This window comes from Rissa tridactyla, chromosome 5 (genome assembly GCF_028500815.1).
Source record: "Rissa tridactyla isolate bRisTri1 chromosome 5, bRisTri1.patW.cur.20221130, whole genome shotgun sequence".
Classification (NCBI taxonomy): domain Eukaryota; kingdom Metazoa; phylum Chordata; class Aves; order Charadriiformes; family Laridae; genus Rissa; species Rissa tridactyla.
Window position 1 is genome coordinate 32,454,560 of NC_071470.1, and position 27,762 is coordinate 32,482,321.

The 27,762-nt window shown below is 39.8% G+C and overlaps 1 protein-coding gene across 2 annotated transcripts; it reads left to right on the top strand.

Moving 5' to 3' along the window:
* Positions 1-162: 162 nt before the first annotated feature.
* NELFA (negative elongation factor complex member A) lies at positions 163-25,951 on the top strand. 2 transcript variants are annotated; one of them, XM_054202536.1, is made up of 12 exons: positions 163-431; positions 545-809; positions 8,284-8,455; positions 9,669-9,830; positions 10,786-10,875; positions 12,727-12,857; positions 13,028-13,097; positions 13,983-14,071; positions 16,383-16,494; positions 18,795-19,051; positions 20,138-20,237; positions 21,642-25,951. In XM_054202536.1, the coding sequence occupies exons 2-12, from the start codon at positions 558-560 to the stop codon at positions 21,824-21,826; spliced, it is 1,620 nt and encodes a 539-aa protein (XP_054058511.1). In that variant the 5' UTR covers positions 163-431; positions 545-557; the 3' UTR covers positions 21,827-25,951. The 2 variants fall into 2 exon arrangements, with proteins under 2 accessions (XP_054058511.1, XP_054058510.1); XM_054202535.1 differs by having other exon boundaries at positions 163-809.
* Positions 25,952-27,762: the final 1,811 nt, after the last annotated feature.

Sequence of the window (27,762 nt, forward strand, 5' to 3'; positions counted from 1 at the left end):
ACGTTCTGCCGGCCGTAGGCCGGCCCAGCCCCGGAGAGGAAGGGCGGGCTGGCAGCGGGGCCCTCAGCCCTTCTCCCGCCTTCACCAGCCAGTGAGGCGGCTGCCTGGCAGGAAGGGGAAGGCGGGAGCCGGCGGCTGGGGGAGTCCGGCATCCTCAGCGGGAAGGGCGGGCTCCGGACTGTGCCGCCTGGTCCCGCGGTGGCTCGGCACCCCGCTCCTGGTTGTCGGCCCTTTCCTGCCCAGGAGAGCGCCGGAGAAATGAGGGCCAACTGTAAGGAACAGCCACTGGGGGCCGACCGGCAGGCTCCTCGGCGGTGAGGCGGCGCCATCTTGCAATACGGAAGAAAAGCTGTGGCGGGCGCCATTTTGCATCTGAGAGAGGGATGAGAAGAGCCGCCCTATTTTTCCCTGCTTGGGCGCCGCCATTTTAGGTTACGGCAGAATCTGCGCCTTCCCAGCGCAACCTCGCAGGGCGCCGCCATCTTGGCTTACGAACAAGACGGCGACCCGCAGGGGTCCTCACCCCCTCCCTTCCTCCCTTTAGGTGTCTTCATAAAATGCCCGTGGAGAATCCCCTCTTTTTTCGCCCCGCTCCCAAGATGGCGTCGATGCGGGAGAGCGACACTGGCCTGTGGCTGCACAACAAACTGGGCTCCACCGACGAGCTGTGGGCGCCGCCGAGCATTGCCTCGCTGCTCACGGCTTCGGTGATCGACAACATCCGCCTCTGTTTCCACGGCCTCTCCTCGGCCGTCAAGCTCAAGCTGCTCCTGGGGATGCTGCACCTGCCCCGCCGGGCGGTGGATGAGGTGAGTGCCGGGTGTAGGAGCTTGCGCGGGAAGCTTAACCGAAGCGGGGTGCGTGTGTGTGTGAGGGGGGGAGAGGTCTGTCGGAGATGGCGTGAGGGGAGAAGGAAGGCGGGGGGGGAGGGGGAGCAGCGGCAGCACCACCTACCCCGCCCGCCCTTTTCTTTCCACATGGAGAAGCGGGGGACGCCGTGCGGTCGGAGCGGCCTGGCGGCAGCCCTGAGGTGGAGAGAAGCCCGGCGGCGGCTGCTCCTCAAGGGCAGGTGCCCGCCCGTGCTCGGCGGGGTTTGCACGGCGAGGCTGGTCCCCGCAGGCATCCCCGCTTCTCCCTTGCGGCCTTTCGGGGAGGGGGCTGTAGGAGGCCGTGGCTGGCAGAGCGGTGCCTTGAGGCCCAGCTCGGAGGGCTCGGCCTTCGCTGTGAGGAAAAAGTGCTCAGATTCCCCGTGATTAAGGGAGAGAGTGGAGCGGTATCTCTGCTGCTGCTCCTCCTGCTCTTCGGGGAATCCCTGGTTGCTACTAGGCTTCGGAAAGCAGTTTTGACCTGAAACCCATCTTATGCCTCCACACGGACTCAGAGGCGTAGGGCTGGTGTTTTGATACAGTTTAGGTGCCTTTGGGGAAGAGAGCTTTTCTGTGGCTGTGCTTGTTCTAAGAGTAGGACAAAGAGGCGTGATCCCTTAGGAACAGTCTTGTTTGTTTGGCTTCCTTCGTTCTTCTTCCTTAATACTGGCAGCTGTGTAGGTGTCCCTAGGTCGAACATCTCGGCTCTGGGAAGGACAGCAGCAAGTGCTGAAACTTTGGGAATGGAAGATCTAGAGTCTGCACTGAACAGTGCTTTTTCCCACCTTCTTGCAGTTAGGTCTTGCTTGAGGAAAAACGCCATGCTGTTTTTTTGCTTCTTTTTACCTTTCTGGGAATAGCTGGTGCTTTCCTTTACTGTCCTACCCCCACTAATAAGCTGGCCGGCTTGAGTCTGAGCTGGCAATTGAAGCAGTTGTCATAGATCCAGAAAAGCTTATTCATTTGTCCCTGGACAATACCTCATGTGCAGCTGGCTTATTCTTACCAGTAAGCAGCTACTGATGTTTGGGGCAATAGCTGGAGAATGACTGGGAAGTATTTCAGTTTCTTTAGCCAGGTTCTAAGAATGCCTGTTCTGTTTCCACTGTGTATGGTATTGGTTCCTGGTAACAATCATGGAGGTGGTGTGTAGTTAATCCCCACCTTCTTGTGTAGAGTATCCTCAGCTGTGCTTGCACCAGTCTCACTCTTGGCTAGGACACAGCTGCTGCTTAGGCTTAATATACATACATACTAGGCAGGGTGTGGGGATGTGATACGTAATTTGGATTATTGTGTGCTCAGCTTTTGTGTGCTTCTAAGCTGAAAATGGACAAGCATCACCTTCAAGCAATAGTTTAGTGTATATTGATGTCTGTCTTGCCACATGCATCTGTATGATTGTTCACTGTGTTACATGTAATTTGTGTCACTTTAAAAAAAATATATTCTTGTTCAGGGTGTTTACTGTAACTTTTAAAACATTATATTCATGTTTAGTGCCTGTCCAGTGCACAAGCTATCTTCCTTGTGTGTGACAAACGCAGTTATGTTTTGGACAAGCAAAATAAGCAAGGCCAGAAGGGGGGATGAGGAGCTATGCATAAGCTCGTGTGAACTGTGCATATGCAGAATTCTTCTGAAGTAGTGTGAAAATCCAAGTAGCTTGGAAGAAATTAGTATTGCAGTGCTTAGAAAAAGCTAACAAATTAGTGATGTTTTTAGATTGGAGAGAGCTTAAAAAAGCGTAGGGACCTTCTTAACTAACACTCATGCCACCTCATTGAGGGAGCAGCATTCAAGCAAACCGAATTAACTTGTTGAAATGCTGCAGGAGTGTTCACTGGGTGGGTAAAAGAACTTTTCAAACAGTTTCTGAGGAAAATGGTAGTCAGCAGCTTTGCTTGATCTGTGCTTTTACTAGCCATGGAGATAAAGTGTATGTAAAGAAGAGCAAGTCAGTTGCTGTGCCTTTTAGTGTATTGCTAAAGTGGCCAGTTGTGTTCCAAATATAAAGCTTTTGGTACTTCTGTAACAAAAAATATTGTGGGATTTCTCACTACTTTGGTAGCATTTGTGAATCCAGTCGTAAATTTAAGCTTTCATTTTAAACGGAATGTGCTTGATTGAGATCTAGGGATTTAGCGTATTTTTCAGTCCCTTGCAAAGTAGCTGTTACATCTTGATTATTCCGGGGACATGTGATTATTTTTTTTTACCATTTTTTTTTAACTGAGATGAAGGGCTTGAAACTGTTAAAAATGAAAAACTCATGACACAGAAATCCTTAACGTTGTTAGTAGGTCTGCTATTATCATTATAGACTTCCTTCTATAAATGGTAAAAATAGTTGGTGTAACCAAACTGCTGACAGAAAGGGACATTGTCTTACCAGATACTCATCATTTGTGGTGAGTTTGCTAAAACAGGTTTTATTTGTGAAGATTTGGTACATAACTTACTGTCAAGATTTTTGATATTTTAACTGGCATTGAGTATCTTGCATACAATACCCAGAACATACATATATATGTGTTTGTGTTCAGTATTATGTGTGCTGTGGTGTGTACTTTTCTGCAGTATTCTCTCATCAATGTATTGTGGAGTGCCAAGCATGGTGTCTTTCTGCTAGCAGAAATACACCAGTATAGGATACCTGTAGCTGCCTGGAAGTAAAATTTGTCATTTGGAAATCAGTCCTGTATCTGAAAATGTTTAAACTTAACTGTGAAAGTACTTCATTAGTCTCTTTAAGAAGTCATATGTGTGTTTTCCATGCCATGTGCCAGTCTGTATCAATCGTGTGAGAAGCACTGAGCTGGCATTTGGAAACTTAATAGTATTGGAAAATATATTGCATCAGCTTTGTAAAGCTTCGTGAATCTCAATAGTGGATGCAGGATATGTTACTGGTTTGTTATGTAACATGTTAAATGATATTTCCCTCTCTAGATAACAGATTGGACTTAGTTATTTTAGATCAGTGTTTTTTCCTGTTTCTCTAGAATAGCGTTTTCACTGAGGCATAGAGTAATGTGGAAACCATTTGGGAGCAGATATATGAGTAAAAAGTTATGTGGGAATCTAGAAAAGAGTGGTGGTATTTGGTTTAGAAGGGGTTTAATTGGCTGCTGGTCCTTTCTAAATCTCTGTGAAAGCTTCAGTCTGGACAAGTGAATCTTCAGTGAGCTCTCTTGAAAGCTCAGTTGTTTGCTTGAGTGTGTTTTTTTCTAAAACGTAATATCCTTCAATTTTCATAAAGTTTTCATTCAACCCTCCAAATATTGTATAGATACAAGTGACTTAATCCTCATAATACTCCTGTGGGATAGGTAATAAACCTAAATTTTTATCAGGCTGTGAACCTTATTACTGCTTGCTTGTTCCTGCTGACTAATAAGAATAATTGGCTTCCATTTTCATTTTAAGTTAAGTGTATTTTGTAGGCAGTTATCAAAAATATCCTTTCCCACTGTTACTCTCTGGGCAGAAATTGCTAACTCTTGAATCTCCCTGCCCCCCAGCTTTTCATCTGCTAAATTTTTTCCACATAATCATGCTTATTTGAAATGATGCCTAAAGCTCAGTGTAGTGCTGACTGGAGTTTCAGTTGTGAATTTGGCAGAACAGTTACTTCTGTTTATTTTGTATATTATATCCTTGTTAACCTGATTCACAATGGCAAGTGCAAGTTTTCTTTTTGTGCCAGCATTTCATTTATTTGTTCAGGGTTAGACTCTGATGTTACAACCAAGTCTGGAATGAGGACTATGTGCTTTTGTGCACTCTGAATTATCTTGAGAGGAAGAGGCTGCCTATCCTGGCAGTGGCCTGCCCTTTTGTGACAATAGTGGCAAGAGAGCAAAAGCTAAGACTGTTTCTTCTCGCTTGGCTGTGTGAATCGGGAGTCCTCTGTTCATGCTACTGCAAAAGAGTAAGAAGGCACATGACACCTGCCTTTCCCTCTGTCTTCAGAACAGGCAGGCTGCTGTGCATCTTTCTGGTCTGCATTTAGTGTTCTTATTTTTTCTGTGATGTAATATGGTATATTTTAATCTAATATTACTCTTGGCCACTTCTACTCTTTCATGATTAAAATACAAAACATATATAGTAGTGATATTTGATCCATCCTAGTTTTGTGTTGCGTAAATATTAATACTGTACTTCCAATCCAATGCTTTTAGCTTAATGAAAATGCTCTGTAATAATGCAGATGCCTATCAAATATCACCTTCTCTATGACCCCTGAAAGATTAAAACTTGATTGGCTTTATTTGCCAGCTGTTGATGCAATTGTCTAAAGGTATAGTCACATATATTAATTTAGGCTTAATATAAAGCAAACGAATGGAAATTCTTTGCAAGAAGTAATCTTGGAGCTATCATTTTGTGTATTTCTAGTAATATTTCCTTTTTTACCCCTTCCCACGGTGCTGTTTGCGTATTCTTCCTGCACAGCCATTATTAATTTCCCTTTGTCTCTGTTCCCAGACTTTTGCCGTCCTGCCTGATCCTTTCTTGTTAGGTGTTTCTAGTCATGCCTTATGCTTTTTTTTTTTTGGTGCCAGCAGGCTGAGAAAAATACTTGAGATCCTTAAGTTTTGGATGAGAGAAATGCTAGAGCATGTTGCATCATATCTTGATGTTCATGCTTAACAAGACGCTGGTTGGAGCTGATGGGACTATTATTGACCCAGTGTTGCAGTTTTACACAATTGAGAGCTTGGGATCATGGCTGTGCTCTATAAAAAAACAGGAAAAACTGTATGTAGCTGCGTTTCATGCATTCTCAAACTGCAAATTAAATTTTTTTTTTTCAGCTGCCAGTTCAACTGTGAACTGGGAACGTGTATTTAAATTGTCATTTGAAGACAAGCCTGAGTCAAAACTCAAATCCAGGCTTGTTAAATGCAAACCTGTATTCAGGCAAGGTCTCTGGTTAGCTCACAGCACGTCCTAGTGTGCTTTGCTTCCCTGTGTGTGACAGTGACTGTTCTTTCACCATGTTCTTTCTGCTGTGAGACCTTGTGATAATGCTATTTGCCTGGTGCTAGGCAAACAAGTTGTTTCAGGGCTCCTTTCTTGAAGGAACCAAAGTCATGTGAAGCGATGGGTTGTGTTTTAAGTAGGTTGCCTGAACTTTTAGCTGCCTTGAGAGCAGAGTGGATGTAGCGTGCCCAGACAAGAGCTTCATAGGAATATACATAGTATAGACATGTAGCTCTGTGAATTTTTGCTACAAATAGGAGTTTTGTGGAGCAGATATGAAGGGTAAATTGGGAGAACGCAAGAAAAATCTTTCCTCCAATTATTAGCGGAGTTTGCTTTGATGGAGGAAATTACATTCTGTACACTTACCTGCATTAGTGATGTCCAGATAAAAGCTTGTAAAAGAGCTATAAATAAACCATAGCTTCATTGGCTTTCATGGCATGTTTTAAATTTTCAAATGTTTTGCATAAATCAGTACTGTAATTCCTACAGGATAGGTAAGAGAATAAGGGACTTTGTTTCGATAGTATTCACACTTGTCCTCATCCACTGTAGGAGAAGCGATTTGTGATGCGCAGTTTAGGATTAGAATAGAGAGATTTACAAGTCTGTGTGGAATCTGGGTGGGGTTTTTTATGTTTACTGAGAAAGAAATGAGCAAAGGAGGACAACAAAGACTAGAACCTTAGAAATTGATGCTCTTCATTTGGATAAGTGTTGGTTAAATTTGACAGCATGTTAAACAGTGTGGGGTCAGTTTTAATCCAAACCAAATCAATAGTCCTGCCGAAGGTGGTAACTGACTGTTGTAGTGTCTGCTTTCTGCTCCACTCTTTTCCTGGTTCTAGGGTTTGTGCGACTGTAGTCAGCCACACCAAGAGGCTTATCAATCTTAAAGCTGTGGGGAGATGCTAGTTTTCAGTCAGATGAACTGATCTGGTTCATTAGACAAGCGCATTACTATGAGTGCTAAAACATGCAATGGGTAAAGGACAAATTGCCCCTATCTTGCACTTATAGACCTCTCTGAAGTGAGAGGGCAATAACATTGTATGGATGGAAAGAATTGAGAAATGTCAATGTGTGCCTGACCCCTGAGGTTTAAAAGTGCTTGGGAGGAGAAAATGGAGACCAGAAATCTAACTTTTATTTCTTAGAGTTGCATGGGTGGATTGAGCTTATTTTATGAAACTTTCATGTAAGAAAAGGCTGATTTTAAGTAAAGGGAAAGAAATACAGCATGAAGGTGAATATCTTGCTTGTCTCCACATGCTCAGAAACATGTAGACAGTAACTAAGCTACATGTGCCACAATGGGTTGTGAAAAGTCAAAATTCAGGGATTTCCTTATGCTTGCTTGTAAATGCTTCAATGTTAATACCATACAGACAGAGTATGCCTAAATACTTTATGTGGTTTTACTCTGTTTTGTGGCTTGATAGACACACAGCATATCTCAAACATCTTAGTTCTATGAAGCTAATACTTCTAATTCTTACGTAAGAGTTTACTTACTAAGGAAAAAAAAGCAAGCATTCAGTTTTTGTTTGGGGGGTTTAGGCTTACCTGTGAATGAAGTGAAACAACTAATTGAAAAGGTACACTGTGTAAAACCCTGGCTGTAGTCACCTTGATTTTTATGTCATTTCATGGTGCCAACAGACATGTTGATCAGTAATTTAAAAAAAAAATAATACTACGACAGTAATAATTTTTAATCTTAAGCATTATATTACATTTCTCAGGTTAGATGCTTAAAGAAAAATAATTTTTTTCTGATTATGTAAACTTTGGATAGATGGAAAATCTTGTTGCTTGTTGTATTAGAGGACTGGGTGTACTTCTGTAATATGTAGTTTTTGTCAAACAATACAAACCCACATTATATTGGCCTAAGCTTAAGTACCATTTTGAGGACTTAGTTTTTGTTCATATGATGCAGATTTGGTCTGTCTGCTGTATTATTCTGTACTCCAGAAAGGGGCACATCTTCATTTAGATGCCTGTTCTAAATAACTTTATTTTATTCTAGTTGTATATTCTTATCACTGAATATAAGGTGTGGGTACACTGGGAATATAAGCGTCTCCTTATGTCCCACAGTAATGTGAGAATCTGGCCTGTTGCTTTTAGTAAAAATGTTCAGTAGTAAACAAAGGTTCAAGCTGCCAAAAGCTCAAACCAAACTTGGGTTAGATTGACCGAAAGCAATATTTAAAAAAAAAATTATCTTGGTTCGTTCTTTACTTAGTTCTAGAGTTAATGTATAACTGTGTTGAAATGGTCTCCCTCTTCCCTTCCCCAGTAGTAAAACATTGTGCATGTTTGTGCTAGTGTATTTTTAAAATATAAAAAGAAAACCAAGTATAATCTGTTTAAAACTGTCTCCAATTGGCTGATTTTCTTTTTCTTTTTTTGTTAGATGAAAGGGGCACTGACTGAAATTATCCAGCTCGCTACCTTGGATTCAGACCCCTGGGTCTTAATGGTAGCTGATATTTTAAAATCCTTTCCAGATACTGGCTCCCTTAACCTTGATCTTGAAGAACAGAATCCCAATGTTCAAGATATTTTAGGAGAGCTTAGAGAAAAAGGTAAGCCTCTTCTGTCAATAAAAATTACAGGAATATGATGCCTTTTTTCAGAAATAACCTGTCATTTCACAGGCATTCTTGCTATCTTAACAGTATTGGTAGCAGGACAAGCAGTATGTCTTGTCTCTTAACTGCCACAGTTCATGACCTGGCATGTTACTGAACTGTGATATTTGAGGAGTGGTAACTTCTTAAATTATCTTTTCACACATCATCAGAACTTGCACATCAGGTATTGCCCTGAGTGTTTGTGAAGGGCAGCATGCAAGTTAATGTGGATTCATTAGTATCATAGATGGACTGTATGTGCATTGATAGGTAGTTAGCTATCTGCAGCTATCAGATAGCTATCTGTAGCTGTCAGACTTACTGCAGCTTAGTAAGTTGAGCTTTTTCATATATTGCTCTGTCTTGTATGTTGTAGTACTAAAGAAGACAGTAAGGCCCTGCTTCTGCAGTGCTTTGTGTGGACAGCCTTGTGTGTGTGGAAGCACCACCAGTCTGTTGGGCGGATGGGGTGCATCTCTGCTGGAAGTCCTCCTCTAGCCAACAAATAATAGGTGCTGTTGGGGAGACTGATCCCAAGAAGAGTTATGCTGCTGATGTCCAACTAGCTATGGATTGCATAGCAGCCGAAAATACTGACTCGGGCACTTGCACAATTGCTGCTTCAAACAACGTAATAAATGGTGATGCAAAGCTACTCCTACTTCAGTGGGTTTGATTTAGCACATTGACTAGAAAAAGCCCTCAGGCATCAATGGGCAGACAAGGTCTTGGAGTTAGGATTGCAGCAGACCAATAATGAAATGACTTGGAGGTGGAAGCATTTTGTTTTCTTACTATAAACAAGTGATAATTTGTCTGTTCACACTTTTGGCTTGGACTTCTGTTTAGTAGCTTCCTTTTTATGTGTAATTTTTAAGGAATCTGAGAACTCAGTCTTTTTTGTTGTCTTTTAGTCTGACAAAAGTAGCATATTTAAGATTCCTATAATTTGCATAGGTATGATTAACATGGAAGCTCTTAAGAAGCTAATGTGAAAAACAAACATCCTAATAACTGGTTATATACTGTGTAATAATTAGAACTAAGTTTAAAACAAGTAATCTAAAATTTGAAAACACCTGTAGAGTCTAGTTGTAAAATGTTTTGTAATTAGCTATCAAAGAGGTGCTAATACCCATGTGTATTGTGTTAACTCTTTATGCAGTAAGCGAATGTGAAACTTCAGCTATGTTGCCGTTGGAATGCCAATACTTAAACAAAAATGCCTTGACAACACTAGCTGGACCACTTACTCCCCCAGTGAAACACTTCCAGCTGAAAAGGAAACCTAAAAGTGCCACTCTCAGAGCTGAACTCTTGCAGAAGTGTAAGTAGTATTACAGCTAGTTGATAAGATTGAGTAACAAATTAAATGGTGATAGGAGAATCTATATTCAGTCTTATTCTCCAGTGGGGAGAATATCCCCCCAATGGGGATATACATTAAAATTTTCTAAGAGCTTTGCTGGCTGATTTTATTATTTTTTTTTCTTTGATAGACTGATGTGTGGAAGAGCAGGTGCAAGTCATTTTGGCCATGATTACATTAAAATGCTAATCTTGATTTAAATGCTGTTCAGATTTCAAGGCATACAAAAAGCTGTAGCTTTTTAAAGCACAGCTATATTCTCTCATGGGTATATTTAACAGTTAGTTGTGAGGACTTGTGAGGGACAGCTTTGGTTAAAGCTCCTGAAACAAAACTGAAATGAGCACCTAGTTTTATTTTGCCACATGTTTTTGCAACAGGGAACAAGAGCTGATAATTGATGCTTTCTTTTGCTCAATATGGCTATATAGGGTGTGAAAGCCAAGAGGGGTTTTGCTAACAAAAGGCAGCGTGTGTGTGCATATATGTATTGGTAACCGCTTTAAGCGATCTTAAAATAGTTTACGGTACCTGCTATTCTGTTGCAGCAGCTTGCTTCTTTCTTGCGGGTGACTTGAGTAGTTGGTCTGGTTAAATACAAGATTTGTAACTTTTTATAATGCTATATGGAACTTTCTTTAATTATTTCAGTCTCTGTTAAGTAAATTGCCTACTCTGATAATTTCTTTTAGCTTAGACCATGTTGTCAATTGCATAGTCATATTGATTTTGCATTTTCTCCAAATACTGTGTTTACCTTGCATAAATGATCTGGGTTTTAATTAAAATATAATTCTTTCTTTGTTGCTGTTCCCATCTTTTTATGTATTAGTTAATAACATTTCGTATAAGAAGCAATGTATTGTGTTTTTTCAGCACATATTGTGTAATAACTAAAGCTTTTTTTTTTTAGCAACAGAAACTGCACAACAGCTGAAGAAGACTGCAGGAGTGCCTTTCCATGCCAAAGGCAGGGGATTGGTCAAAAAGATAGATACGACAAGTATGGCTCGCTTTCATCACTTCCCGGAAAGAAAATCTGATAAAATAGCCTTGATGAAGACTAAAATTACCATCTAGTTTTTGCAAAAACTTAATTCTTTTTGAAGCCAAGGATTTCTCCCTTTCTGCCTTCATCTCTCCTGATATTTAAATGTTTCTGACGTGTCTTGTCAGAAAGAAACACAAGTGTGAGGTTTTTCTTAAATGACAAGTATATCTGCCATGCTTCTAAAATGTACGCAGCTAGATCATTCCTATAGACTTTGGTAAGAATTTAAGTTGCATCACTCCAGGAATAATTCCTGACTAAGCCATATTGCTCCAAAAGGGAGCAGAGTGGATCACAGTAATCTGCTGTGCTCTTTGAAATACTTTGAATTAGACTGAAACTATCTTGTATTTGTATAATTCTGCGTGGAGAAAGAAGAGGGGACAGTGTGTTCCCTGCAGCCAAGACTGTGCAGTGGCTTCTATTTAATGGGCGTCACAAAGATGTATAATCATTCTTCAACTTTGCATTAATAGATTTCAGCTGTTTGCTGAAGTTTCTGAGCTGCTTGAATCTTTCAAATAAGTTTTTGTCTAGGAAGAAGAGGAGGGTTCAAAATTAGCTACATACTTCAAATCAGTGCACAAGTATAACTTTTCTGACCACCAATATGATGCTGAGATGTAAAATTTGAGTGACTTCTTGGTGTAGTGGCCGGAAGCTATGACGTACTTTGATGCTATTTAAGATGAGTTTTTGAGCACCAAAATTTGGCCATATGTTCATGCAGCAAATGCAAAAAGTATAGTTGTAATTTGAATTGTCCCAGGATAGAAACCGACCATTAGCTCTTCTTGGCATTCTTTTTAGCCATTGAACTAATGGAGCTAGTTTTTAGACTTAGCGTTTAGAGCCAAGTGGTCTCTGGAAATATGAGTTATGGGACCAGCTGGGATTTACTATGCTGAAACTTAGTCACTTTGGTCAGAGAGAATTGTCCTGTGGTACAAAGGTTTTCAGTACAACATACAGAGGCATACAGAGTATCTAACCTCAGACTAAAATTCTGTGTTTATCTTCAAATTGTAGGGTATGATGAGATTGTCAGGAGGCTCAAAGACCTGATAGATATGTATATGTGTCCCTGATTTTTTAGCAGTTGATGAAAGAATGCTGTCCTCAACGCTTACATTAAGTGTGAGGTAGAAGGGTAACGGTGTAAAGTTGGGGGAAAACAGCTTCTTCTAGCTGTAGCAGTTTCTACTTAGTATAGAGACAGTAGGTTTTCTGTTTGCAATATAGATCCAAATTGGGTCTTCCTACTTGTGCAAACAGCAGCTCCAGAATTTCAAACCCCTGTGTAAAGCAGTAATTTACCTTTCCAATAGATTATGAGCCCTTGGCCCTGCAGAAGCTTCGCTAAGAATCTTTGATGAAGTACAGTTTTACCAAGTAACTAGATCTTAAAGTTCAAAGAGTAGCTTTGGCAATATTTGGATTCAGAACATTCATGCCCGATACCTTTTTATGTGTTCAAAGTTTATAGGTGAGGAAAGCCTCAATGTATGTGAGAAAAGTGTATTTTGATAGCAGTTCTCCTGTTTGCTTACTTCATGTAGAATGGGCCTGCAAGCATTAGCCTAGAGATTGGCCCTTACTCCTTGTTTGAAGGGTAAAACCTAATTGACCTTGGAGTGACACATAGTGTGTTACAGACATTTCCACACTATGAACATTTGAAGTTAAAGGGGAAGGGGGTGTGTGTGTTAAAAAGGGGAAAAGCCGAAGAACTCCTCATTATTGCTTTTTGTAACTAATTAAATATATAGATTACAATTGTTGCCTTTTTTGATCTTCCCTAAGCACCACTCAAAGGAATACCAAAACAAGCTCCGTTCAGGAGTACTTCAGCACCTAGTGTATTTAGTCCTTCTGGAAACAGAACTCCTATTCCTCCTTCAAGAACACCTTTGCGCAAAGAAAGAGGAGTAAAGGTGGGTGCACTGTTTCGTAATCTCTTGCTTTCTCCTCCCTGATCTAAAGTGAATTTCTGATGCTGTTTTGAATGAAGTAGCAATGTATTAAAGAAAAAATTAAGGATAATATTTACAGGTAAACTACATAAATTTGGCAATGGTTATTATATTCTTTATGGTCTCTTTAGCTTCTAGATATTTCTGAGCTGGATATGGTAGGTGCTGGCCGTGAAGCAAAGAGAAGAAGAAAGACATTAGGTTGGTATAGCATGCTTTTTACAAAGTCTATTAATACACCTGGAAATAGGATCTAGATTTGTAGTACCGTTTTGTTCTTCATTTGTTAAAACTTATTTCAGATGAACTTTAAAAAAGGAGAGGGGAGAAAAAAACCAAACCCAGCCAAAAATTCTTTAAGGGAGGATTTTAACTTTTTTTGTTTTTTTTAATGCTCCCTATCATATTGCCAAGTGCCTAGGTAATAACTCAACTCAGTTGCATTAAAGGATTGAACTAGTCATTTGTGCTTTGGGCAGCATATAGGTGTGTGAGTGGCTTCAGTACTGGAACTGTTCTGAGATATTTTGGTATACTTCTTTCTACTGGCTATGTGGCCAAGTAGATTAATGGAAAATAACGTTGACAAAACTTATAGCGCACTCCAGAATCCTGGCTGAGAGATCTTAACAAGTGAATAATATCTGATATACTGCTGTTAAGTCAAGTGACAGTGCAGTCACTTAACCATATCAGGAAGATACACTAGGCAGCATAGTTTCCCCAAAACAACCATTTTATATTTGTCACAAGAAAAAATTAGTACCATCTCATAACAAAATCTTAATTGCAGTTAGACTTTTGTTACGGTTTTGGTGCTTCCTAATATCATGAAATTAGCCGGTTCTGCCTCATTACTCAGTTACTGTATCTTGGTGGATATACATTGTAGTTCAGTTCATAATTGTGTTGATTATAAAATTGTGTATGAAGATTACTGTATCTACCAACCTTTCAGTGTATACCTCTTTAAGCATGTTTTACCAGACTTTGAGAAATGCATTTTTGTACCTTTGTTTAAAAAGGTGTATCTGATTCAGTATTTCAGGAAACTTCCTTGAACTGACTTCTATTTTTATGCTATAGATACAGAAGTTGTGGAAAAGCAAGCCAAAGAAGAAACAGTAGTAGAAAATGCTACCCCAGATTATGCTGCTGGCCTTGTGTCTACACAGGTAAAACCTAACAAAACCAAAGCAAACAAAAAACAACCAAACAAAAAAGAGGAAACCATGATGCACGTATTCTAAAACACTTAAACACTAATGATATTTTACTAACTTCTTGAAATATGCCTCTTAATGTAAAAATGTTTACATAATTATTTCAAAATTCCATTATGTTTTCATTAAACTAGATAAAAAATTGGAAGCAGGATGAAGGTAAAGTTTTTGATTGTTTTCTTGTTGCTGTTCTAAGTTTGTGATGGGGTATGGCATTTCTGTAACTGAGGATTGTAGTCTTCTGTCAGAGATGAAAGAGATGGAAGGGTTCTCTGATCATACAGAGGTACAATCATTTTTGGGAGTTCCTGCAGGTTTCACTTGGTGCCTGTGCATCCTTTGTGACCCTAGTGGAACAGTGCCCACAGTGAGGATCACTTGTCATTGGCCTATGCCCAGGAGGGATAGCTGAATATAAGCAGCCAAGTAAGAAGGAAGTATTTACAACTCATCTGTCTTCTGGCTCGAGAAAAGAACCTACACACTAGTACCTGTACCGTTCTGTGGTTCTCTTCTCCATTTTTAGTTTGTAATCTTAGAGAATTGATGCTCTAATCCAGAAGGCAGACTTTTTTCTGAGGTCTTCGAACCTATATGTAACTGTGCTTAGCCAGTCCCATTGCTACTGATAGGGGAGGAGAAATACAGTGGAATTGGTGTCCATTCAAATTACCTATGGCTTACAAACTTATTCTTTTTAAAACCCATAAACTTCAGAGGTGGCCACTCCTTGTCTTAACAGTCATCTTGTCTTTTTAATCCAAAAGTTGTTTAGGATCCATTGAAAAAGCTAACCTGTTTCTAGAGGTAGGTCAGTTGGGGAGTGGAGGGAGGAGTTGCGTGTAGAGGGTTTTTTCATATCCTTTCAGATACAGCGTTATTAGTAAAAATGCAATGCAGCTTTGTTTTCTCAGTCAGGACATAGTTATTACAAGAATGTTAGGTCCTCCACCCACTTCCAAGTTAGAAACTACTCCAGCAAGCGTTGACCTGGAATTAATTTGGACAACTGGGTTCTTTAGATACTAACAGATAATTTGAGGCTGCTGCAGCTAGTGTTTGCAAGCCTCTCGGGGTGATAGAAATGCATCTCAAATCTTAAGTGTCTTCTTGTGTTCTAAATTTTAAGTGGTCATGATTAGCTCTGCCTGTTAAAGTCTGTGTGTTGACATTGCAACACTTGCCTTTGGAGAGCACTCCATGTAAAAGACTTGTGTCTTGGTTGGTAAGCCAGGGGTTCTCTCCTCTAGAGCCTGATAGTAAGCACATGCAACATTGGTCCCGTGGTTATGGGGGTAGCAATCTATGGCACACATGCCAAAACCAACATATAGGCAGATATTGGTAGGCCTGTGTCAGGAGTGAGGGTCACAGCACTCTGCGGAAAGACAAGAAGAGAATATCTTTTTTGGCAAGCTCCACATTTTACAGAGTATCCATCTTAATTTTGTATAGTAACGCTACCTTAAAGGATTTTTCTGCTAGACCTATTCCCCCCAAACGTCTTTCCTCTGTCAACCCCTTATGTTTGTAGGCTGGATTGGATTAAAGTGAAGATCTTCATAGAGATACCACGCGGTTGTCTCTGTGCTGTGTGCGCAATATCATGCATGATGCCACATGTGGCATTTTCTTGGCTTGATCCTAGATGACATCCATCATGTTCGTGTTGACTGCCTCTTCAGTGGAAGCAGGGTTTTACCTGTGCTTTTACTGCTGCCTTTTGCTTGCTTATGTCCCAGAGGCCTTTGCATTCTGCTGGGTGATATTTTAGTAGGCCTTTTGCCTACGGATGAACACAGGTTTCTGCTTGCTGATAGTGAAGAACATGCTTGCTCCAGCAGAAGATCACTTATTTCTATAATGTAATTCTTCAGAGAGCACCATCTGCGCAAATTTCATCATTTGGTCTCCACAGTACTAACTGAGGAATGGGACAAAAGAACAGCAGCTTGACTTTCTTTGCAGAAGTATGTTCTCTGTAAAAGTTTTTTTCCTGGCTCAGGTTGTGCCTTTGGAAGCAACTTTGATCTGAATTAGGGGAAATAAAAGCTGCTTTTTCTCTCCTAGGGTAATTCTAATGTCTGAATTTTGTATAGGGAGTTAGGGTTGAAAGGGCAGACTTGCCCTAACAGAGGAGTTCATAATTAAGTTCCCAAAAGGAATATTGTAGCAGAACTAATGTTGTAAATGTATTTAAAATGCAGAAACAGCACATGAGTATACGTGGTATGGCTGTAACACTTTCTTTTCTGTTTTACAGAAACTTGGCTCATTGAACAATGAGCCTGCACTACCTTCTACAAGTTATTTACCTGCTACCCCCAGTGTGGTGCCGTCTTCCTCGTATATCCCAAGCTCTGAAACACAGCCAGGTAAAAGACAGATTTTTGCTTTTGCACCTTAATACCTCCAGCTCTATAGGGTTTTACTGTCTATCTCTTTTATTTATAAATTTACTGTCCCTCAACTCTACTGAAACTTTACCTTAGCAGTCTAAAAATCCATTGCAGGAACCCAGCCTTTGGGTAACCAGACATGTCATTTAACCTAAATAAAGAAAATGGTTGTTATTTTTAAGTCTTAAAATGCCTGTTAGTTAAGTCAAGCAAGCAAAGCAATTTACTGTTTGTTGGGTTTTTTTTTACTCTGTAATAGAAAATCCAGCATTTTTTTATCCCTAAAGAGACACCAATAATATACATAAGTCTAGACTACATACTCCATACGCAGATCTATATGCATGCACTTACAAAACAGTTGCTTTGAAGAGTCAGGTAAGTTTCTAGGGGCAAGTACGTATAACTTTCACCCAGGCTGGGATGAAGCCATGCATTTTACTTTTACTTTTTCTTAACAATCTGATAGCTAATAGCTGAGCTCCTACGTATTTTGAAAAGTGCTACATTATTTTCAATTCTAGAAAATATTCTGTAGTAAAAAAGTGTTTGTACAAATCCTTTATTTCTACACCTCTTATTTTAACACAATTGGTTTTACTTTTCCTTCCCTGCTGCATGTAAAGTCTTAGAGGAGCATATCAGTTTGTGCTAACAGATGTGCGTGACTGGAATTCATTACCAGACCTTGTAGTTAACAGAAAACCAAATTTCAGTTTAATGCATTATTTTTACTCTTGCTTGTTGTGGTTTGGTACTGTAATATTTGTCTTTGTTTGTGAGCTCTAGCATGTTGGTCTCTATGCAAAACCTGATCACTGCACTTGGAAACAGTTCAGAATCTCTGTGAAGGTCCATGCAAGTCTTTCTCTGGTAGAAAATTGGCATCTCCAGAAGGAACGCAGCCAACAGCACATCAGTGTTGTCAGCAGCTAGTATTATTTTCCAGAGCCTTGGCGTTGTGTTCAACAGCAGGAAAAGCCTAGTTTAAAATTCTCTATTGTCTTTGTTCTCTACTTTTTTTCTAATTTATTTTTTTTCCTTCTGGAGTATGGGGTATCTAGCTCTTCTTATGGACAAGGAATATAAAGCGGTTTCCTTGATACAAGATGCACACGGAAGATCCACAGATTTGGTCTCGTGTAATCTGAGGTTGCATAATTAGGACATACTTTATGCAAGTCAGTTATTCTGACATGAGAGGAAGTCAGTAATAAAACTTCAGAGATTTCTACGAAATTAATGGGTAACTAATTGTTACAAATGCTTGTCCTCTCAAGTGTTCATTATCCTGCTCCACATCTTACTGGGTAATAACCATATTGTTAAAACCAATGCTGTATCTGTGCCTAGATGCAGAGTGGTAGACCTCTTGTTCTCTAAAATCTGATCTGAAAGGCATCAGTGTAGCTCTGGCTGCTTTGTATCTATCTGCCTTTTAGTCTACTGTGAACATAATGTGAATAGATTAACTTAAACCTCGTGAGATTCGTGAAGGGTACTTAAGCGGCTCTGCTTGTTTCTGAGAGCTGCAAAAGAATGTAACTGGCTAGAGTGTTTGCTAGACAGATGGTAACTTATGAAATTACAGTAACTTGATAGTATGTGTAGCCTCCACCTGCAACCAGGTTCAGAATAGTAACTCCCTTAAGCGCAGGTGAATGGATTGACTTTGAGAAATAACAAGAGTTAGGATTTGTCAGTACTCTGGGGTTTTCAGCCTCTTAGCAGTTAGTGTCTAAATAATGAGTGATTTGTGAAGACTACATTTAATTCTGTCATCTGTTTAAGAACTTGTGTATTTTCAGTATGTGTTACTGGCTGAAACTTAATTACCATTTCCTTTGGAAGGTGCTGCTATGTTAGGTAAAAACTGATGAAATATTTTTATGGTTTTGGCTTCTACATAACAGTACAGCAATAATCATGGTAGGGTCGGAGTACAGTTGGTTATAGCAATATAAGCTAAAAAGTAAATGAAGCGGTTTCAGTTTAATAAATCTGATATTAATTAACTATGAAACTTGACGTTAAGTATAGTGTAGTGTAATCCATACTGGACAGCTGGTCACTCAGTTGTCTAATTACTGGTGAAGATAATTGAGTGGAAAGAGCCATTAGCTCTTCGGTTTTTCATACAGATATTAGATGGCTTATTAAATTGTGATGCTAAAATGGAATAATCAGAGTTTTTAGTTTTCTTGAAAGGCCATTGGTGATGCTAATCCCTGTTTGTGGACTATAATGTTTTTAATTATCCTGTTTGGTTTTTGCAGCTGGCTCTGCACGAGAGGCCTTGCAGACTAACAGACAGACTGAAGAACCTGCAGCTCCAAATGCTACCACAACTCTTCCTGCACAATTCAAACAAAGAACACCCATGTACAACAGTAACTCTAACCCACCTGCAGCTACACCTACCTCACCCCTAACGCCTACGACACCACCTGCCATTTCCCCTGCGGCACAAGCACCACAAGTGGCCCCCCAAACTCAGCAACAGGCACCACCGAAAAAAAGCCTCTCTCTCACAGTAAGTAAAACCAGGTTCTTTTTGACGACTGCTTTTGATGTAGATTGGAAAATGCAAATATTATTATGGATCTCATTTAGTATGTTGGCAGCTCCTGGCATTTGGATCATGGAGTGGTTGAGGCTGCTTTTTATAACCAAAGATAATGAAAATGTTCTGTGGCTTCGTTAGTATTGCTGTCTTAATGTAAATCACAACATTTTTATTTCTGCAGTGTTAATGTTACGGTAGGATGTCTTTATTTACTGCTATTTATTATGTAAAATAATCTTGTGTTACTCATTATAAAGAATTTTGGGAGAAAGGTGTATTTCCAGCAGAGCTGTTGCCCAGCCAATTGCATATAATGTAAACTGCTAAAAGGGATCCCATCATTGCAGTGGTAGGAGAAAAGGTATCAGCAGATCATTCTAAGGTGAAAGCCTTTATTTCTTGATCCCTTCACATGCACACACCCATTATGCATCTTCTAAAGCCTGAGAGTGGGGAGGAGAGGAAACTCAACAGCAATTATTTACATCCTGAAGCTTCTTATTGCTGGTATGTTGGTATATATTATGTGCATGCTTGAAGTTAAGCAAATAACTAATTAAAGATGCAGCTGATTTGAGACTTCGCTAAGCATGTCTGTAAGCCTGGTGTGCAAGATCTGAATTTTAAGAAGCTGGGTGACATTCTTTTTAGTACCTTTACTTCTTTTATTAAAGAAAAAAAATTCCTCAGAATTTATTGCAAGCCTGGGTCTGTTGGACTATGGAGTAGGCATTGGGGTTTTTCTCCTTTTTTCCTAATGTCATAAAGAACACAAAATTGATAATGTAAACATTAAGTTTTTTAGCACATGTTTCTGTAGCTATTTAAAGATTCGATATTTTTTTTTCCAGTTTCAGAAACTGGTTGTCACTGCTGTAAGTGTTAGGTGTTAAGCATTAAGGAAGAAAAGCCTTGAGGTTAAGCCTTTTCTTTTTTACTCTTTGTAGGTCTATAGACTTCCACCTTACTCTTATGTTTGTCTGTGGGTATTAATTTGGTACCTGTTGGCAGTGTTTTCTCCACTGGAATTCATATTTGTTTTATCTGTTGCAGAGGGAGCAAATGTATGCTGCACAGGAAATGTTCAAGACTGCAAACAAAGTTACAAGGCCAGAAAAGGCTCTTATACTTGGATTCATGGCAGGATCCAGAGGCATGTATTGAGACTAATTTAGCTTGCTTTTGAATACACAAATCTGAAATAGAGCCTAGCATTTCTAAACATGTGTATGTGAGTGCAAGGCTCACAATGTATACATAACTGAACACATAATATCATAGCTTAGGGGTTGAGGAGAAGCAAGGCAGCCAGTCAGAACAGTGAGCAGACTGGTTAGGTCCTAGTAGCCTGTCTAAAAGACCAATGAACGTAAGTTCTTTCACAGCAAGCTGAGATATAGGTTGCATAGTACAGAGCCTCTTCGCTAATTCTTTAGTATTAGAAATGTAGCAACTGTTGTCTCAGGTACTTTAGGTAGCCACAGGTATTGTGCTGGGAGAGAAGCTGTCTTATAGCTAGATCCTGTCATATATTTGCCTTGATAGACCAAGGCTGTTTTACCAAGAAGATTATCAGATGTAAGATGAGAAGGGGCTTAAGAGTCCTTAAGTGAACTCTATCATCTGCACTAGCTCAGGTTTCTAATTTGGTATTTGAGGGCTCTTATCACTGGAGTGCTGGAGCCTAAATGTGGCTCACGCATTAGTGTTAATGCAATACAATATTGAACATGACCAGGGTAGAGTTACTGTGGTGATCCCTGGGCTTTAAAAGTTCTGTGTATCTTGCATTAATGATGGTGCTCTTACTACCAGATGCTACTTCAATTTGCAGTAGGACGGTGTACTTTAATATCTACATGGACAGTTTTTTGTAATGCAAGGTAAAATATTATTTTGGAAGTGTGTCTGTTACATATATTCACATATGCATATAGAGATAAGTATATAACAACATTAATTCTTTCAGTAATAATGTCAGCATCTTCTGAAGGCTGGGTAGATAGCTGCCAACTGTGGTATTCTTGAGCTTCCTGAGTGTCAATTCCATACCTTGAAATGTGACATTCAGTACTTCTACTGGAATGGAACCGAGTCTTGGATGAATGATTTCAGTGAAGCTGTTTGGGCTTCCAGAGCAGATGAAAATTGTTGAGGCTTTTAACTACAAAATATATTCCAAATAAAGTAATTCTGGTAGTTCAAGTTTACCAACTCCCATTTAAATATAAGCTTCTCTTATGGATCTTGAGGCAGACAGAAATGACATCAGCATGCTTTACTCCGCCTTTTGTTGTTGTTCCAGTTACATTAGCCTTGGAGTCCATCTTTTGGAGTCTGGTTTTCTTATCCTTAAAACTCAGGCTCTGGTGTATGGAGGGAGGAAGATCTTTGTGTGGCTATAGGTATTAGTGACATGACTTGCTCAGTTTGGGATTGGTTTGTTGAGTTTTGGGGCTTTTTTCAGCATAAAGTTTATAATCTCCATCAAGTGTTCTTTACCTTTTCTAATACAATGCTGAAATGTATAATTTTGTTCCTGTTCTTGTTTTCACAGAGAATCCTTGCCAAGAGCAAGGTGACATCATCCAAATTAAACTCAGTGAGCATACAGAAGACTTACCAAAGGCAGATGGCACTGGCAGTACCACTATGTTGGTTGATACGGTCTTTGAAATGAACTATGCTACTGGTGAATGGACCAGATTCAAGAAGTACAAACCTATAACTAATGTTTCCTAAGAGATGCAGCAACAGCAGACTGGACCAAATCAAGCTTAGAGTCAACCAGCTCATAGAGTAATTCAACTGTACAAAACGGCATTCATGCGTACATTTCTTACTACCCTCCAGAGTAAAAGTTGTGGCTCTTCAACCTGACTGGGCTCAGTGAACGCAGAAGAAGATGGTGTTAAACTTGCTTTGGTTTTGTTTTGGGGTTGTTTTGGTTTGTTGGGGTTGTTTTTGTTTTGTTTTTTTTTTTTTATTTTTTAAAAAAGGAATCTTGGGAGAGGGAGAGGTGATCTTAGCAGGGGGAAGTTGGTGTGGTTTTGTTTTCCTACAGTTAAAGATGCCAGAAAAGGAGATCACAACTGAAAGATTGCAGATGGGAGCAGTTTACTTCTGAGTACCGGAAGAGAAGACTACTGCGCAGTCATTCATGGTTTACCGTTAAATGAGGGCACAGATCTTTATTGTGAAAATATTCTCTTTGGCTACATGGGCTCTATTTTAAGAATGGACATTTAAAGCACCAAAAGCCGGTGCTTGACTATTTTGTAATTCAGCTGCAGTATAACTAAATATTGCAGGTGGTAGATGTCCAGCGTCTAATGGTACCCACTGTATGTTTATCTTGCTTATGCTTGGGCCATAGGATGGGATTGAGCAACTTTGTTAACTCACTGTATTGTCAGTGTCCATGCCCAGCATGAGTTAATCTGTATTTGGCGTTTTTTGAGATCAAAAGAAACAGTATCGTAACTTTCTGAAGAAAAAAAAAAATCAAAATTAAGAAAAAAGTAGCAGTGGCTTGTCACTACCTGGAAGTGACAGCTCTTTGCCGTGTAAGTCTTAGGGTAGAAGTTGATCTATGGCTCTTGCATAGCCCTTTGAACAGCACAACTTACCTGGGAGGAAGTGAAACTATTACATCTCGAGACCAATTGCAGCTTAATTTAAAGATAGCTCTAGAAGTGGTTGAGCGACAAATATCTGAATATAGATGGTTGGGAAGATTTGTTGTCTTGAGGCAGTGTTAATTTATGTTTAGTTGAGCAGTCATAACGTGTTTGATCGCCAAGCCCTGATCCAAAAAGTTTTGAATGACTGTAGCTGTGGTTCTTACCAGTGTAGTTCTATCAGTATAATCGTTAATGTGGCCACAGTTGTACTAGCATATAAATGTGCCTTATACTTCTCCTCTCCTAGTAGAAGCACATTTTTATCTTTATAACTGTGTTCACACTACTGGTGTAATCTGGCTTTAATAGTACAAATAAAGCTTGCATGTATTGAGAAGGCATATGTACTTAGGTCAGGATTCATCCTTTGGAGACTTGGTTTCATCATTTGAAGGAAGCTTGGCTTAAATGTCTGGTTTCTGCCAATACTTGTATGTGGAGCTGTGCTTGGTTGGGAACGGTGCTTAGAAGGAAGAAATGCAAAGATGAGTAGCATAATTGTTGTTTGGTGCTGAGGAGGTACCTTGGGCTGACTAGAGGTTCATGTTAAAGTGAAACTCTTAGGACAAAATTAGGCTTTTTTTTTTTCTTTCCTGAAAAAAAAGCAGACCAAATCCCATAAGTACACTTATACTAACAAAGAGGTTTAAATGATTCATTAGAGTCTTTTTGTACTGGGAAGTTTTTATTGCATTTTATTTTTTTGTTTTTTCAAACAAATTATCCAACAGGACAGGGCAAGTATAAATAATGAGAAGATCTGTATTCTACAGTGTTTTAAGATGTGACCAAAAGTATACATTTCTTAACTTTATTTAAGCAAATAGACAGAATGTTCTAGTTCTTGTAGTGGGGGAGTTCTTTGATGGTACCCACTACCATTACGGAGCGTTATGCATGTATTAGTGTGAAAGTTACTCGCGTATAACTGTCACACTGGGGGCTCTCTTCCACGTATTTATCCCATTTCAGAAGCAATGTAGATTGTGATTCTGATTGCGATTTTTCTTTAAACAGATAGAAAACGGCCTGACAAGTGAGGATGAGTAGTGGGTTTTAGTTTTTTAGAATGAATTCAGTAGAAATGCGTTTTTATGGTTAACTTATTTGATTATAGTGTGTTACACAGTAAGGGCTAACAATAGAACATGAAAGTATTAATCTCTTAAAAGAAAGGTTAAGAAAAGTGACATTCCTTTTCTTGTCTGCATTCAGATTTTTAAAGATTTCTTGTGATTTACATACATGTAAACATGTATGATACTTCTGTTCCTGCTTGCTAGATAAGCTGCAAGTACCAAACACAATTTTTAAGAAAGAACTTTTAGAAAATTGGCTGACTTAATGGGCATGTACTGCCACTGTGAATTGCTGATGCAAGAAAGAGTCTTTGCAGTTTGGTAGTGATCAGGAGCTGCTGTGTGATGGCTCTTTTGGCTTACTTGAGATTAGTGGGGGGTCCTTCACTAAACTTAGTTGGCAGAAGTCTGCATTTCAGGCTTGTGCTGTCCCTCTCCTCTTTAAGACACCCTTCTAGAATGCAGCTGAGTCATTTGAGTGCAGTAGTGTGTAGGAAGCTTAACCATGCTGCTACCTATTTGTATTTGCTGCATAACAAAGTTGGCCTCCAGGCCTGTTTGTCTAAAGTCAATCATATGCAATAAATTGAAAATTTAAATAGAAGCATAGTATATTTTTAATTCCGTTAAGTCATTAGGTTGAGACAATTTAACACTGAAAAAATAACTTATTTTTAAAAGTGACTTTATGACCCTCAATACTAGAGCATTACTTCAACTTCATCTGTGAATCTAGAAAGCTTTTTTTAGATGCCTGAAGAAAGGGAAACTTTTGCAACATTGTTAAAATGATATGGTAAGAAGTAAAACTACATAGAGCTCTTTCATTCAGAGAATGAAATCGTCGAGCCAGTGACCTGAAAGTAGGGATAATGCCAGACAATTCAGAAAGGGCAACATCAGCATTTAAATTCCAATGTAATGGGATTGTTGCATACAGAACAAAATCTGGCCCTGGAACTTAATATTTTTTTTGTCTTGAATATTCAGTCACTTGGATGTTAGCTGGATTCTATCCATTGAGGCTCAATGTGTGCTGTAAGATTAAACAAAAACATTTGTTGACTCTCGAATGACTTGCAGATGTACTGAGAAATTGACCAGAGAAGTAGTTTTCTTAAAGCTTTGTGTTCTTTCCTCTTTCCCTTTATCCAAGCATGAAATTTTAGGAAATAGCAAGCCCAAACTTCCAAAGTGTGTTACCGCACCTCAGCAAGGCAGGATGTCTCAGCTTCTCTTGCCCTTGCTTGCAAAGAAGCACCTGTCTGTGCAAGCTTAGGCATGATATCAGTTAGCTTATTTGATTTTTAGAGTGTGGAATACTGGAGAAAGAAGTGATGAAAGTGGCTTGTGTTTTTTCCCCGTCCTATCCAACACTTTTATTCTTAGGGGAGAAAGAACACATGCATGCATACCCAGCATTCTTTAACAACTTGCCCTACAGCTCCTGAATGCCATAAGGATCAGAAAGTGAAATGAGTGTAATGAAGAAGGTGAGCCCAAGGAGGATGCTGAGCAAGAGTTCTGATCATAGATTCCATCTTGCGTTAGACAGAACTCTTTTTTTCTACTCTAGTGCTTTGTAGTTACCTCCATACAGAACAGTCTAGGCTTAGTACGGTTAACACTCTAGTATTGGGCCAGTATTTTGTGGGTTAACTTGATTTTCACTGTTAGCTTTGCCATTTAATCTTTCAGTTAAATACTGTGGGATGCTGGGTGCGATGGGGAGGAGCCTTTGGTAGTTGCTTGACGCCTCGGTTTGAAATTGGTCACTTCTCTCACTAAGTTGTGTCAACGTGCAAACCACTTGTCTAAATGAAAGAAGCTTGAGATTTTGACATGATACAGTTTGAGTGAATCACATTTTCATAGTAAGATCTGACTGGAAAAAAAAGACTAAAAAATGTTAAGCCAGAGCCCTCTGGGAATCTGGTGCCTTTAACAAGAACTGTCATTTTGTAAAATGTTACATCTATAGCATAGCCCGTATGTTTTCTATTGGTTTTTTTTTTGTACAGTTGTAAATTCAAGATATTCTGTCTTTGGGTACGTATTTTCAGTGTAATACAGTATGTATAATAAAAATTTAGATTTTCTAAGGAGATAGACTGATATTCTTTTTAATAATCAAGCTGCGTATTGTACTAACAGTTAAATTGGTGATGAGTACCACTACCCTGAGACCAAAGGGCCAAATGGCATGATAATGTGTATCCATTTTAGATTTGTCATACTGTTTCTATAGATGCATTTCAAAGTTGATGTTTTAAAGTCGACATATGCCAGTTTTGCTGGTTAGGATATTTGTGAGTAGGAGGTGTTACCAAAATACCTGCTCCTGCTTCCTGGGTGGATTCACTGAAAGCTGATTAACCTTGGGTGACATGCCTCCACGATGGGTGGGTGTGCATACACTGAAGCCCTGGAGCCACAGCCTAGACCTGATGGTGCGAGGAAGGTCTGCTGTGCACGGGTTCTGGGAATGGCCCAGTTGGTATCTATGAAAGTGTGGAATAAACCACTGGAATATTTTTTTTTTTTGTTGTTAATGCTTTCTTTAACTGAATTTCAGCAATAGCTTCTCTCAATTTTAGAGTGCTGCAGAAGGTGGCTGGCTTTTAGTTTGGGGTTGGTGCTGGGCTTTTGGGTTTGGTGTGGGTCTTTTCTCCCTCCTGCTCTCCCTCCTGCTCTCCCTCCTGCTCTCCCTCCTGCTCTCCCTCCTGCTCTCCCTCCTGCTCTCCCTCCTGCTCTCCCTCCTGCTCTCCCTCCTGCTCTCCCTCCTGCTCTCCCTCCTGCTCTCCCTCCGCGATAGCGTTTCTGTGGTCTGGTTTATCCTGTGGTAAACATGAAGGCTTATCTTACAATGTTGAGTAACGTGGACATGTGTGACTGGCCTCATTCCAGTTTTCTTCTGTACAGACGTGTGACGTGGCTCTGTTAAGCTTGCCTGTGCTGGCGCAGTGCCAGGCACAGTCTGAGGTTTTTCTTTTCTCTGTTGGATCAACCTTATCAAATAGCTGGGGAGGGAATTCTGTTCCAGGTCAACTGCTTTGGTGGAACGCTGGGGACAAAGCTTGGAGAATAGGTTGAGATGCGCGTTTTGTTTGTTATTTCCTAGGGCGTTTACTCTGTCAAAGAGATTTCCTGGTGCCCAAATGAGTGGCTCAGTGATACCTTTTATATGAATAGGTATGTGCCAGTCTGCTTGTCTTCTGAGAGTGGCCTATGTAGAATCTGACCCATCTATTTTTAGCGATCTCTGTGTCACTAGACATTTTAGAGAGGCTTAGCTGGTAGAAGCACGTAGGGCTTTTTTAATGTTAAGGATGCTGCTCTAATACTAGAGCTCCTAGTACATACTCCTCATGACTGAGGATTGACCTCTTGAAGACCCCGACAAACTAGCATCAGATGCTGGCCTAAGGCTGTCCTGTATTCCTAATGCCTTTAGGCAGAAACCAAAACATCTGAGACTTCACTCTTCTCCCTGTTCCTGTGCATGCAGGTGTGCACATAAAGGTTCTCCTGGGAGCAGGAAAGGAAAAATAAGGCAAGAAGCAAAAAGGTAATTGTTCTAAAGTTAGATGAGGTAACATTGCTTTCAGAAACTGCTGTGTTTAAAGACACTTGCATGGTACCAGACCTCCTCCTGGGGAACTTGAGGGAGATACCTTCATTTGGCTCTCAGAACATGGTTCCTGAGTAGCATTCGGTATTAAAATATACTTACTCCTTTCTGGTAGAATTTTCTTGAACAATAGAAAACAAGCCGTTTCTCTAAGAGTGGTTGATTCAAACCCTAGTAGCATGTAAGTTTGGCTTAAGTGTCTGAACTATCATTTGATGTCATTGAAGTCCATAGTCTCTCTTTTTCCTTTCCAACTTCCAATAAAAACTTTTTATTGGCTGTTTC